A 14,503-nucleotide genomic window follows, 5' to 3' on the forward strand; every position below is an offset into this window, starting at 1 on the left:
TTAAATGATATGTTAACATATCCTATGAAGTAAAATTTTATATTAAAAACACTTGTTTCATTCATACATTTAAATATGTTTTGATGATGTGGCATTATAGTAAATCGCACAATAAAATTTTGCATTGAGAATGACCTAAATTTGGTTACGCTAATTGGTCGGTGTGTTAAGAAAAAGTAAATGGTTTTCCATGTACTAATCTCTATAAGAACCATTCTAGAAGATAATTTATCTCTACTCATTTCGTCAACTATGAGACCTCATATTTTCCTGTCGGCAAGTAGAGTGTGTCCATTCCTCCGTATCATCGCTACTAGTGCCAATAAGTCCTCTCACCACTTCACCATGTCACTCCTCTCCTTCATCCCTATTGGTTCACTTCTATTCCTAACATATCATTGTCCCTTCTACGAGTCTACCAAGATGTACTTGTATGGCTAATCTTGGATCGTCTCTAGCGGCTAATGTCGCTAAATATAATTCTCGCATCATGCTTCCCTTTGTCCCTCTAACCTATCCAACTCATCTCCTGCTTACTAACCCTTTCTTTGGCGCATTGGTGGTAGTCATCTCGTAGCACCAATATTGTTGATTAACTGTCATTTGGGTTTTAGACTACTAATTATTATGTGGTTATCGTGGACACCACACTACAACTGGGGTACGATAACGATAATAGTGTGGCACCCACATCAAATTCAAACAAATAAAAAAATGATTTTTATTAGTTTTGTATAGTTTTCATGGTTTGCCCTACAAGTAATGAAAACCCTAGCTATCATCGCAAAATTCGGAATCAACACTCTTCCCCCTCTCCCAAGCCCCTAGCCCCACCTTCAACCTAATTGGTACACCATTGCTCTGTTATTGCCCATGAAAAAGCGGAATTGCTTTGCGTACAAGAAAATTGTATGAGAAACGTACGATTTCCGCCGTCGTCGCTGTGATTTGTTTGCCGCTCCATTACACGCCAATTCGCTCGCTGACACACCGTCGCTGCATGCTGTGAATCGTACGATACGACGATCGTACGTACATCACTACTCAAGAAGAAGGTTGGGGCATAGATCTATATTTGTGGATCAAGTTGCTTGTTATTAACAAAATTTTCAGTTCATGTTGTCTAGCAAATCCTTAAAAAATTGCATGTCAGGATTCTATGTAGCGGTCACAATTTTTTGGGTTCATAAATTGATTTTTTGTAGGTACTCGCTCCTCTGGCATGAATACACTCAGTTTTATATTTAGTGCTTGTACTTCAGATATGGATACTAACCACAATTTTCTCATCCTAACAAATATGTGGCATAAAATATCAACATGCTAAAGGTGTACGACGCCCAAACTTGCCGATAGGGGCATGCTTGTTGGTACGAAAAAGGTTAACCTAACACCGGTGACCTAGTGCAAAGTCAAATTATTCGAGACGGATCAGCATCAGGTGCAGTCGGTAGTGTGACTACATCTTAGGCACTCCACTGCCACCCATTAGATTTAAATCCAATGGCTAAAATTATTTCTGGCACTGTAGCATGCACGATGGTGTACTGTAGCTTGCAATCTGAACCACTTATCGCAAAATTGAACGGTAGACAAGACGTGCAGTAGCTTAACTTGCAGTCCAACTTAGTTTGGTGCATGCATTCTCTCTCCGTTTTGATATGGAATACTTTCTAGTATTGTGATTTACATATATATATATATATATATATATATATATATATATATATATCAAAATTATATATATTCACCAATGGATGAATATGGAAAAAACTAAAAAAAATCTTACGATATACTCCCTCCATTTCATAATGTAGGATGTTTGACTTTTTTCTTGCAATGTTTGATCATTTGTCTTATTCAAAAAATTATGAAAATATCATTTATTTTGCTTGTGACTTACTTTATTATCAAAAGAACTTTAAGCATGATTTGTCATTTTTTATATCTATACTAAATTTTTGATTAAGATAAATGGTCAAACGTTATAATCAAAAAAGTCAAACAACTTATATTATAAAACGGAGGTAGTAGTATGTTACAATACAAAATGGAGCTCGTAGATTTGTTAATGCCAGATTTTGGCAAATCATCGTTATTGATTGAAACACGGTTAAAACCCGAATCGGATAAGAAGGATTGAATCGGCTGGAGACAGGAAGCTGGATGCAAAGGGATTGCAGCCGATAGAGTTCGAATCGGACAAGGGTGGGAGTCCGATTGGGCCTAAAGTTTGGAGAAAAATTCGGTGCTTAACTATGAGTCCGTGTAAACTAATTAGATTTATCCCGAAGTTTGTTTAGGATTCTGTTATTTAATAAGATTTCGAATAGTGTAAAGTTAGGTAATAGCGGTTTCTATCCAGTTAGTTAGTTCCCGGGGCTATAAATATAGGTGCCCAGGGTCCTTGTAAATAATCTCTAGATCAATCAATCTAACTTGGCGCATCGCCTCAAATCTTCGACTTGCTTGAGCTTTCGGCGTGGGGTTTGTCATCTTCGCAATGTAAGTTCTAGTTCGTCAAAACCCGTCGATTAACTAAGACAGAACTGTCTCGGTTAAGTCCGATCTTTTGCTTGGTTGATCGGCGGGCTGAGTTCTATTATTACTTTTAATCTACGTTGATTTGAAGTAGTATTAGTGCTCGTTCAAGTCTCTACGAGTTCTTCTTTTGATCTGGTAGCATTGTTCTAGTTAGCCTGATTCTGTCTCGGTTCGGTCCGATCAATCTGGTTTATTAGATCCGTGTTGTCGAATTGAATCGGGGGTTCGTAGAGACTTATCGCTAGAATTTTAGCCTGCATTATCTTGAGTAATTTATCAATTGGTTGGTTAAACTTATCGATCTTCATGTTTCTATGGCTATATTATGCTAAACTGCATACTGTCTCGGTTAGGTCTGATCTATGTATGTTCGGTATAATTTATTTATAGAAGTATGTCCGATCGACTGAGTTTGGTGGATTAGTCGGTGGATTACGCTGCTTTGCTAATCTCATTATTCGCTTGCTATAATATTTATCTGATGTTATGCGTGGCTATGATTAGATCTGTACTGTCTCGATTAAGTTCGATCTTCTAGGTCTAGATTGGGCACGTGTGCCGTTGGTTATTATTGTTTTATGTGAATAATTAGTATAGCATTTTAGTTTACTGTATAAATTCCATGTTTACTCTTACATCGGCTAACGATTTCGAGGGTGATAAATACTGGAACGGTCCGATCGGCCGATTAATCTTAAGACTGTCTCGGTTAGGTCCGACCTTTTAAGATTAACTTGTCGATTGACTTATTTGGTATTTATCCTACTTCTGACTTAGCTGATTGGGCATATTTATAACTGTTATAACAAAAATTCCTGTAAAGCTGATCGATTAGTCTATCGGCTAGGGTACTGGAATGGTATCGGCTGTCCGGTCGATAGCGATTTCGGGGTTAACTGTTTTTCCATGTTATATCTTGTCAGTTACAGGATCAAACTGACTAGCACGTCCAATATTTCTAAGAATTAGGTCCTGCACTGGAATGGTCTAAGATTAATTTTCAGGCCTACATGTGTGACCGTTGATTGTTATTTTCAGCGTCAACAAGATTATACATTGCTTCTGCTCAAAATAATGTCAATTCTCATAATAAATGAGATGATGTGGTAGCTGACTAGTTTGGTAATCAAAATTGCTACAACAGGGGACAATTGTGTAGTGTCCTCGCATGTGGGCTTTATAATGGACTATGGGACTAAAAGCCTATGTAACTCCTTGAGCTTGGACAAAAACTAGTTGAGAAAGTCACGCATTCGTGCAACTCTGACATTAATTGTTGTCAACATTTGTAACTTCTTTGCGACATGGTGGCACCAGAGACGCAAATGAGATTCTCTAACTTTCTATTGCAAAGTTAGAGAGCTATAGCGCTGTGACTTTCGATATATTATCAGTCATTTGATCTACAACCAATGTGTCCAATCGGTTGCTACAGTACCGATAAACAATACATATATATACTACAGTACTTTCACTATTTTCACTATTTTACTGTAGTTGCCGTGTTTACAGTCATATTACTGCGACGCAAGACTCATTTTACTATGTATTTTGGTGACTTTTTTTAAGTAAGTCAGAAGATCCGGATTGCAAGGGACGGAGGCGTGGTGACCCTGTCCACTGCCATATCTGGCAACATTGGTGCAATACGAAAGCACTGTTTGTAGCCCTCCTCTCTCTATCGTTTTATGGGTGGCCTCTTTTGGAGGCTTTTGAATCCCTTACCGTGAAGTTGATATTATAACCACAAGCTAATTATTTAAATGTGTGTGTAACGAAGGAGGAAGATTAACACACATACTAGTAAGAAACATGGTAGCATATTGTAGGATCGAAACAGAGTTAAACAGACCTACCAGAGGGGGTGAATGGTAGATTGATCCAAAACCCAAAAATCTTTTAGCGGAAATAAAAAATTATCTCTGGTTACGTCGCTCCTGAGATTACCTCTGGTAATGCCGCTCCTATAACGCCAATCTAGTTGCGCCGCTTCTGAGATTAACTTGATCGCGTCGCTCCTGTGCCGCCGATCAGATCGTCGGATCGTGCCGCTCCTATGCCGCCGATCAGATCATCGAAATCCAGAAAATCACTAGTAGATGAAAGTCTAGATCGGATGAACTTGACTTTATTGCACCAACAACGTTACTCTCAAAATTATTGATCTAGAATCAACAACTATTTAACTCAAATTTTCTAATTCTAAATCTCACAAAGAACACACCGAAGACAAACCCCTCGGTACCTATTTATAACAAAATAAATCTATCTACTCCGGCCTCCCACGTTCGCAGCCGCACGATGACCGAACCGAACTCCTGCCGTCCTGCGCACGTATGGCATGGACTCCTGGATGTCACCGAGTCGGCCTCAGCCTCCATCGATCACCATGCACTGCCTCCTTTCTGACATGCATGCATGCTCACGTATGGACCACACGTCCACAGCCTGGCCTCCAAACCAAATCAACGAACCGAACTGCACGCTACAGTAACAACTCGGGTTACTGTAGCATAATGCCCGATCTCCTTTGTGTCTCCTTTTCAACTCCGATTTTCTCTTCGACTTTTCCGGCGCTTACACATATAACATGTGAAGACCGTTACGATTCCATCCCACACGGTATCCATCTATCATGTGTCCCCTCGTATTCAATATCGTCACCCGGCATTCTTGATCGTCTGGACCTCAGCTCCTTTCTGAGCCTAGTCATAATCCAATCGCCGTTAACTCATATTGACCTATAAGGATCACGACTCTATCCAACCATGTCACATGACATCCCGACCATCCAGACCTCGGTTCCTTCCTAAACCTAGTCATGGTCCTCGCCATCCAGACCTCAGTTCCTCCCAGAACCTAGTCATGGCTCTCGCCATTGACCACAGTTGACCTCAAGTCACTTGCACACATAGAGACAAACAAATCGCTTCCGGGCACAGATATCGCAACTTGATCCACATTAGTCACACATACCAACACCATTACCGTTTTCAACCAAATTCTATCAACTTACAAGCTAATTGTTCATCACAAAATATAGATCATAGCTACACATATATGTAATATGCATCTGGTACCGTAGCGATCATCTTGAGCGCTGAATTGCAAAATTGATGGCTGAGATTGCAATTGTACGTTCAGTCACAATAGCAGCATCTGTTACTGTATTATAATTGCAACTGCGGATCCCAGTGCGTGGCTTCTAGTCAAACATTTTTTGTGTTTAGAATTTTAGATCCAATGCTTTAGGGCCCCTTTGAATCATAGTAATGGAAAAAATAGAGAAATAAGAGAATATATGATTTTGATAGGAATATAAGTGTAAAATAGATGATTTCAAAACACAGAAAATCGTAGAAATGACTGTTTGATTGGACCACGAAAAACTTGTATGAGAAGATGCACTCCATAGGAGGTGTTCATTTCTTTGATTCAAAGGGCTTTGTAGGAAAAATTCCTATAAGAATGAAATCCTCTAAAATTCCTATGAATTTCCTTTAAATCAAATGAGGCCTAGTTTTTTTTATCATTTTGTAGACCCAATGGTTCACATTTTCTTTTTTTCTTTTAGGGCTCATTCGTTTCGAAGTATTTTCACTGGATATTTACAGGATTACCTATTTGGAGCTGTTCATGTATTCGTTTCATAGGAATGACGTGTAGGAATTCCAAAGGAATACTGTACAAATCCTATGAAAATGTAGGAATTTCATAGGATTAAAACATCCACTCCTACCTCATTTGTTTTGGTTGGCATAGGATGCATGCTAATTCCTATGGTTTATATTCCTGTGTTCCGAATGCTCCATACAATCACATTCCTCTGTTTTTTTATCCTCTGTTTTGCATATACAAACCCATGATATTCCTACATTTTTTCTATTCTTACGTTTTTCTTATCCTTGAAAACGAATAAGCCCTTAGGGAAAAGGCTCAATCAACCCAATTTTTACTGAAAGCAAAAGGTACCACGATGCCAGCTTAGAGAAAGAAAGTACTAAGGGTCCGTTTGAATAACATGAATGAAGAAACAGAGGAATAGGAAAAACATAGGATTTTGATATAAATGTAAGTATAAAATAGAGGATTGTAAAATAAACGAAAAACGTAGGAATGACCGTTTAATTGAACCATAGGAAAAACATACAAATTTGAGGAGAGATAATGACTCAAAGGATTTTTTTCCATGAGGTTCTGCCTCTTGTTAAATTTACTTCAATACATGTATGAAAAAAGATATTCCATAGGAATTTCATAGGGTTTACTCCTTTGATTCAAATAGCTTTAGGAAAAATTCCTATAGAAATAAATTCTCTAAAATTTCTATGAATTTCCTTTGAATCAAAGGTGGCTAACATAACAGACAGCACCCTGCCAGGGGCAGACAAACATCCTGGACTGCAAAAGACTAAAAACCTCTACAAAAGCATAAAAATTCGACATGAAGGACTCAACCCACTCCAATTCTGTTTCTACCCTAGCAAAAAATGTTCGTGGTAGCTCCGTGCAGCCTCTGAATCAACTGATCCATTTCTTAGGCATTGTTTAGTTGCCAAATTTTTTTGGCAAAAGAATCACGTCGAACGTTTGACCGAATGTTGAATTGGGTTTTCGGACACGAATGAAAAAACAAATTTTACAGCTCGTCTGAAAACCAGGAGATGAATATTTTGAGCCTAATTAATTCGTCATTAGCGCATGTTGGTTACTGTAGCATTTATGACTGATCATGCACTAATTAGGCTCAAAAGATTCATCTTACGATTTTCCCCATAACTATGTAATTAGTTTTTATTTTTATCTATATTTAATGCTCTATTTAAGTGTTTAAAGATTAGATGTAATGTTTTTGGAACTGCAGGGTCTTAGTCTTCCTTATTCATAATTAATTTACTACGTGGCATTTTGGTTGCGTTTTGGGATTCAATTTTCTCGCACGCGCGCGCAGAGAGAGAGGGCGCGCGCAAACATGAAACAAGCTGTTGTATTATGGCCGAGCAAGGGTTTGGTCCACTACTGTGTATATTGGGCGCGTTGGCAACAAGCTGTTGTATCATGTCTAAACATTGCACCCAAAATAAGAAATGTAATTAGTATATGATTAATTAAGTATTAGTTATTTTAAACTTCAAAATAGATTAATTTTATTTTTTAAAATAACTTTTATATAAACATTTGTTAATTAAAAAATCATCATTTAAGTAGTTTAGAAAATGCGCGTAAAAACGAGAGATTAGCCTCTTTAGGCTCATGCGAACGCGCTCTGTGCCTAGCGTTCAGCTGTTCATGTGCCACAGTTTGCGGAATGTAGACAGTTGGCCAATCCATTCCATTCTAGAGATCGTCTCAAATTGAGTGATACAGAACATAGTAGTATAATCAAGAAAACGTCAATCCACGGAGCTCATGAAAACGTAAGTGTCACATCAAGTCGTCCTGGTTCGGCTTGGGCGAGGTGAGGATGGCGGTGTAGAGCCGGAGTTTCTCCTCGCCGAGCGACGAGCACCGCGACAGCGGGCGGCGCGGGCGGATGAAGGAGAGCGACGCGAGCGTCTTGCGGTGCTTGTACCGCCGCCACGCGAGCTGCACGGCGACGGCCGCCCACGTGCGCCACCCGTGCGAGTAGTATCGCGCGCTGCGCCGCACCTTGTCGTTGGTGAAGGTGTGGCGAAAGTGCTGCGTCACATACTTGACGTCGGCGGCCTCCAGCCCGAACCCCTCCGTGCTCTCCATCGTCACCAGCGTCGACGACGACGCCGGCAGCCGCTCCAGGAACGGCCGCCGCATGCACCACGACAGCAGCTCGTCCCCGCTGAAGTTGCCCGGCCCCAGCGTGCAGCAGCTCGTCGCGCCGTTCCTCAGCACTTGGCTGCTCTGCAGGTGGCCTCGAACTATGAACAGCATCCTCTGCACCGGGTCACCCTCTCTCACAATCTACATTGACAAACACACAGATCACTAAATATTGTGCAAACGTGGCATCGTTACACCTAGCTAGTGTTCAAGTTGAAGAGCTTACAACTTCTCCTTTGGGGAACACGAGGGACTTGACCTTGTCACAGATGTTCTCGAGCACCAGATCGTCCATGTGTTGGAACAGTGGCACCTGTGGCCGTGCAGAGGTTAGATAGAGGTGCCGATCGAGCGCGTCACACGTACGAGAGCTGCCTGCCTTGTGCCGTGTTTTTACCTGACGGACGAGGTCGAGGCAGAGGTGGTACTTGATGTCGCGGCGGAGACCCTCTGGCAGGTCGCGGACGATGCGGCACTCGTCGACGCCGCGCGTGGCCGCCCACCGCTGCCGCTCGTGCTGCCGCGCCCGGTGCCGGAAGCTCTGCGGCAGCTTCTTGCGCTTCATCCACCACTCCAAGCCCCGCAGTCTCGCCTGCATCGCCTGCTTCCTCGACGTCGTCGCGTTCAGGAACACCTGACATGCATGATGCATATATACCCGATCTCAGACCTACGCCCATGAACCAAGGTGTCGTCGTGTTCACAAGAGCGTTTACACACATGATGACTGATGAGCGAACCTCACCTTGATATTCCCTATGAGCATCGTCACGAGTATTAGCCCCCCGGTGATGGTGATGATGTTGAACACTATCTCAAGCCACTCCGTTGTGCTCGCCAAGTTCCCGAAGGTACTGAACAGCACAGCACATGATCATGTCATCATCCGCACATGAAGGGACAGACGATCACTTGCAATTGCAAATGAGCTCGCCAAGATCGATCCAAGCCCTGACCTGAGAGTCATGAGGCCCCAGAAGATGGGGAGCAGGATCTTCTCAAGCCTGCTCGGGTTGGCCACGAGCATGACGGTCCACTTGTACGCCCCGTACTGGTAGTTGTCGCCGCTGTCGAGGCACGTGCCCCTGGCGGTGTCGTCGCGGGCCCAGGAGAGCCTGTCCGCGCCCACGCCACCGCCCACGGCGCCACCGTAGTAGAGCGGCGCCGCGCACGCCAGCGCGCCGGGCGCGCACCGGCTCCCGGCCTGCGCGCACTGCTCCTTGAGGCACTTGGTTGCCCGCTGCGCCCCGAGCAGGTACCAGCACGCGCCCACCGCCTGCATCAACGACGACGCAGACGATCGGTCCAACCGCGACCGCAGAAATCAAAAAGGAGGAGAGAGAGAGCGCTGAGGCATCGTGCGAGGCCCGGTGCGCCGGTGAGGCCGCGACTCACGTGAGCGGCGACGAAGTAGGCCATCAGGTTGAGCGCGATGCCCCACCAGATGGTGCCGAACACGTAGCCGGAGGCGTTTTGCATCCTGCGCAGGAAGCGGATGGCGTGATAGATCTTGGGCAGGTACTCGAACAGGAATGACACCAGGAGCATCGTCATCACTGCCGTCGTTGATCCGGCCCGTATCATCGCCGGCGCTGTCACCCACATGATCACCTGCGCACGCACATACAACATGATGGTTTAGGAAGCAGTCGAGGCAATCGTTGCACGCATAAGCGTTGAGGAAAAGAAAAAAAACAATACACGCAAGCAGCCACGGGTACAAAATGATGGGACCTTGCTACGTCTCACCTCAATTTGGCATTAATGGAATGCTATTTTTACTTCTGCTTATATTTATAAGACAAAAATTAATTTTTTTAACTTTAAATTAAAATTGTTTTTTAAGTTTTTCATCGTAATTTATTTTTCAGCTTTTGTTTCTAAAATACTAAGAACCCGTCTAGAAAAAAATATTCATATTTTTTATTGTACCTTTTTGTTTTTTTACTCAAAAAGCATAACAATGATCGCCTTGGTGGCTTGGTGATACAGCGACTAAGATCGTCTGCTGACAAAGGCCTAGCCCTTACAATGCCAAAAACATGGTACCGAGTACATAGTACGAATGCACCCGTATGAATCAATCACATATCTCTACCAATTAAAACGGGTTCTACCTCCGCCGCCAAAGAGTGTTTTTTTCATGGTTTATATTCAACGTTTGGCTATTCATATTATTTAAGAAAAGGGATTTTGTTATTTTTTATTATTAGATGATAAAACATAAATATTATTTTTATATGTGACTATTTTTTATTTTTTATATTTTTTAAAATAAAACGAACAATCAAATATTAAACATGAAAATCCAAAATACAGATAAATTAGAACTAAGGTAGTAAGTTTTTTTAAGTACGGATGAAGTAGATTGTTAAAAGTAAGAACAACAATTCATTTTCCACGTGGCCCATGAAAAGTTCTTGTACAACTGGGGTCCAAAAGCTAGGAACACCGCAGGCCACAGCAGCACGTTGATGAGCGGCTGAGCGCCAGAGCGGCAGAGCGTAGCCTCGTCAGACCACAGCTTGGGTCGGGTCTAGTACTTCTAGGCTTCCAACGATACGTGGTCCAAACCCAGAGGACAAGTGAATCACGTGCACGCAGTGACGCAGCAGTTTGCACGGCAGAAACGCCACGGCAGATGTAATGCAACAGTAGTGCAACACTATACTACGAGAGATACGGTTCTAGCACGGTGAGTTGGTGACTGTGTCTGTACTTGGGGGCAACGAAAATTAGATTACTGTATCGAAAGCTCCAAAGCTTTCCATTTTCCAGGATGTTTTGGGCAAACAGTCCAATCTGGCACAGTGTCCCAACACGTAGCTTAGTTTTTTGCACTCGCGAGAACGAGGCTTGTGTACCGAACAGAGACCGAAGATTCGGAAGAAGACATCAAACTATACTCTTAGAAGTAATCGCGAGATGATCGAGTACTCACCTGCATTAGGGGAAGGATGACGAACAAGTCCAGAACGAGTCCTTTCTTGGACACCGGCCTCGCCACCTGAGCCGGCGCCGCGCCGCCATTGCCGTCGTCAGCTCTCCGCTGCGCCTCCTCCTCGCCGGCGCCGTCGTCCTCCGGCCGCACCGCCGTCCGGAGTCGCAGCAGCAAGTTCCAGGCGTGCATGACGTCCACCATGCACCGGAGCACGGTGACCGCGGCGGCGAACCACCCGTCGAGGAAGACGCACATGAGCGGCCCGCTGACGGAGACGGCGTACAGGAAGAGCGGGTCGACCATGAGTCCCGCCGCGCAGGCGAGGAGGTACGCCCGGTCCCACTCCCGCGCCCACCACCGCGCCCGCCGCGCCTCCCACGCCCACACGCGGCGCTTGCCGCCGCCACGCTTTGGCGGCAGCGGTGGCTTCCTCTCCTGCTCCAGCTGCCAGAACCTCTGCACGACACCATGGGTGGACGAGGCGGCGGAGGACGACGCCGCCGCCGAGTGCTCGATCGACATGATCGATGGTGCCACCACCACCAGGCACCCGCGCAAAAACTGTTGAGGCCGTGAAACACAGAGCACAGCGTCCGCCGCCGCTGTGGAGTCCCTGGGGAGAAGGACGAGTTGATGCTAGCGCGGCCAAGCAGCATTACGCTGCATTGATATGTAGCTAGCGGTAGCGCATCGCCCGCTCGTGTTGGCTCGTCGCGCGAGGGCGCGCACGGCGCGTTTGGTGACCGAATTGACTAGGCCGTTTTGGCTCGTTGCACGCGTGTCAGTACTGCATGATCAGTGACGTCCTCTACGTCTATCCAGCTAGCTAGCGGCTAGCGCGACAACCGACGCTGCGTCGCCGAGGTTGGTGCAGATATGTACTGGTTAACTGCGCAGACGACGACGCTGGCTGTGGACGAGAAGGTCGACGAGGACATGCGGCGTATCAAGCGGCCGGGAGCAGAGAGCTGAAGCGGTTGTGACGCTTCACGCGTGAACACACCAACACGGTGACCGCGTCATCATTCAATCGTTTCTCCTTCATTGAGTGTTGCGTCGATCGGCAGCATGGTCCTGTGCTCCTGTGTGCCTGCCTGCCACTGCTTGTCCTTTGTTACTGTGACCTGTGGGTGCGATTCCGATCTCAATATCTTCACCGCTGCTTGATTAAAATCCACTCTCATCTCATGTTGGATTTGGTTCCTATGCAGTGCAGGAAATGGAAGTGACAAGGTTTATATGCAGTAAATGGAAGTGAAGCAACACTTGGCGAGATCCTCCCAACTTGTAGCAAAATTTTCATCTGTCAACTTTCCCTTCAGAAATTATCCCTATAGAACCGACTAATGAGTCCGAAGATATGCAAGCGGAAATTCACTAGCCATCCAAGTCAGGACCTTCACAGATCAACCGGCCATGGTAGGACCAAGATCCTGTGATGCATCATGCTGGAAAAGCACTGCACAAGCCGTGTCCAGTGAGGCAATGATACATCTGATACATCACAGTTCCATAATTTCATAGCGAGATTAGGTGCTCCAGTCGGATCAATCACCATGCATTTGAACTTTACCTTCCGTATGGTTGCCATATTTTCTTACCTCAGGACTCAGGAGTTAGTACAGCCAGCTATATACATCCATATAAACAACAACAAATTTGCAGAACTGCAAAGTACTACTAGAAAAGAACATGTATAATAAGGTAGGAGTATAATGAGACAAACGGAACTGTATAATCCTGAACAAGTGACAAAACGAAAAGTTTGGTACTTGAAGATTCTCCTGGATTTTTAGTACCACACCAATAAGACAGACTACAGAGTTATTGGACAACTGCACCAACTGACCATGCATGATCAAGTGAAAAATACAAACTAAAGCAATATTAGAGTTATTATTAAAACATATAATAATAATTTTTATATTTTTTGACCTTTTTATTTCAAAATTTAGAACTAAGATATTCCGAAACTTATTTTCAAAACATGAATCTTTTTTTTTTACCACGACACTCATATGGTGTGGTCAGATAACAATGTCATGTCATGAACGGTTGCCACGATAGTATTCTTCAACCACTCTAGTTAGGCTGACGTGTCTAAACAACACGGCTATGCCAGTCATACTGACGAATCCATAAGTTTAGAATTTGCAAATAAGTTTTATAAGGATGTATTTTTATAAGTAAAAACAGAGTATTTTTATAAATAAAAATAGAGTATTTTTTTTTATAAAACCACAGGGTTTAGGGAATCCATAACATAAAAGTCCAATTTTTACAATTTGTTCCAAGGAACCACAAGTTTAGGGCAGTTTTTTCCCAAAACCTCGGATTCATGCAAAAAAAACAACAACTTATATTTCACTATAATAAACAACATTGGCAAGTATATACTCATATTAGAGACTGAAAATACACATGCATATACTCTCTACTCTATTTCCTTCCTAACTCACTCAACTCATGATGGAAAAAGATTAAGATGCAAAGCTTAGTAGCAGCATACAAATTACATAAACCTAAACTAGTGTAAGTGGTGACTGATGTTTGTTTAGAAAGGGACCAATGTTAGAAGATTCAACATATTTTTTATACATGTATTATGTATAAGTGTAGTAGCCAAACAAATGATTTAGGCATGTATGTGGGGATTTGTGAAACATTTTGCTTCAATTTGAAACAAATTGAAAAAAAAGGGTTTTGTGTTATGAATGCCTCAAAACTTGTGGTTTAGTGAAATTTACTCTAAAAATTAAAATTTTTAAAAATATATAAAGCACATGTGATCTGGTTTAAGTCCATAAGGCTTTCACAAGCTAAAAAAAAGTATCAGTAAACCATGCTTTAAGTGTTTGAGTATTAAACAAATTTCCTAGTAACAGAAGAACAGATAACAAGGAACATGCTCTAATGCTTTAATAAGTGAGAAAGCATGTGTGGTTACACAATTAATTGCACAGGACAAGCGTATCACTTTGATATTGCTACCTACGCAATTGTTATGAGGGCTCCAGTCCAGGTCCAGGCCAACCATAAAGTTTCTTAGCGCAGGCAGTATCATCAAAGTACTTGAGCACCTCTAGCTTCTCTTAAAGTATGCATCTGAGTCCTACAGAAGGAATGGTTTACACCGTTGGAAGCATTATTAAATCATAAATACTTTTGTTATTGATCAAACGTTTAATTTTTTTCTATTAAACACGCGCGTAATGCATGGGG

At 43.1% G+C, this 14,503-nt stretch overlaps 1 protein-coding gene across 1 annotated transcript; it reads right to left on the reverse strand.

Annotated features, from left to right (window-relative positions):
• Positions 1 to 7,853: 7,853 nt before the first annotated feature.
• On the reverse strand, positions 7,854 to 11,905 carry LOC102710174 (cyclic nucleotide-gated ion channel 4-like). Its single transcript, XM_040519817.1, has 7 exons — positions 11,282 to 11,905; positions 9,736 to 9,951; positions 9,297 to 9,616; positions 9,086 to 9,194; positions 8,738 to 8,974; positions 8,567 to 8,653; positions 7,854 to 8,481 (listed from the first exon to the last, which is right to left on the reverse strand). Exons 1-7 carry the CDS (start codon positions 11,801 to 11,803, stop codon positions 7,969 to 7,971), a joined length of 2,004 nt encoding a protein of 667 aa, XP_040375751.1. The 5' UTR covers positions 11,804 to 11,905; the 3' UTR covers positions 7,854 to 7,968.
• Between the last annotated feature and the right edge of the window lie 2,598 nt (positions 11,906 to 14,503).

This window comes from Oryza brachyantha, chromosome 1 (genome assembly GCF_000231095.2).
Source record: "Oryza brachyantha chromosome 1, ObraRS2, whole genome shotgun sequence".
Taxonomy (NCBI): Eukaryota; Viridiplantae; Streptophyta; class Magnoliopsida; order Poales; family Poaceae; genus Oryza; species Oryza brachyantha.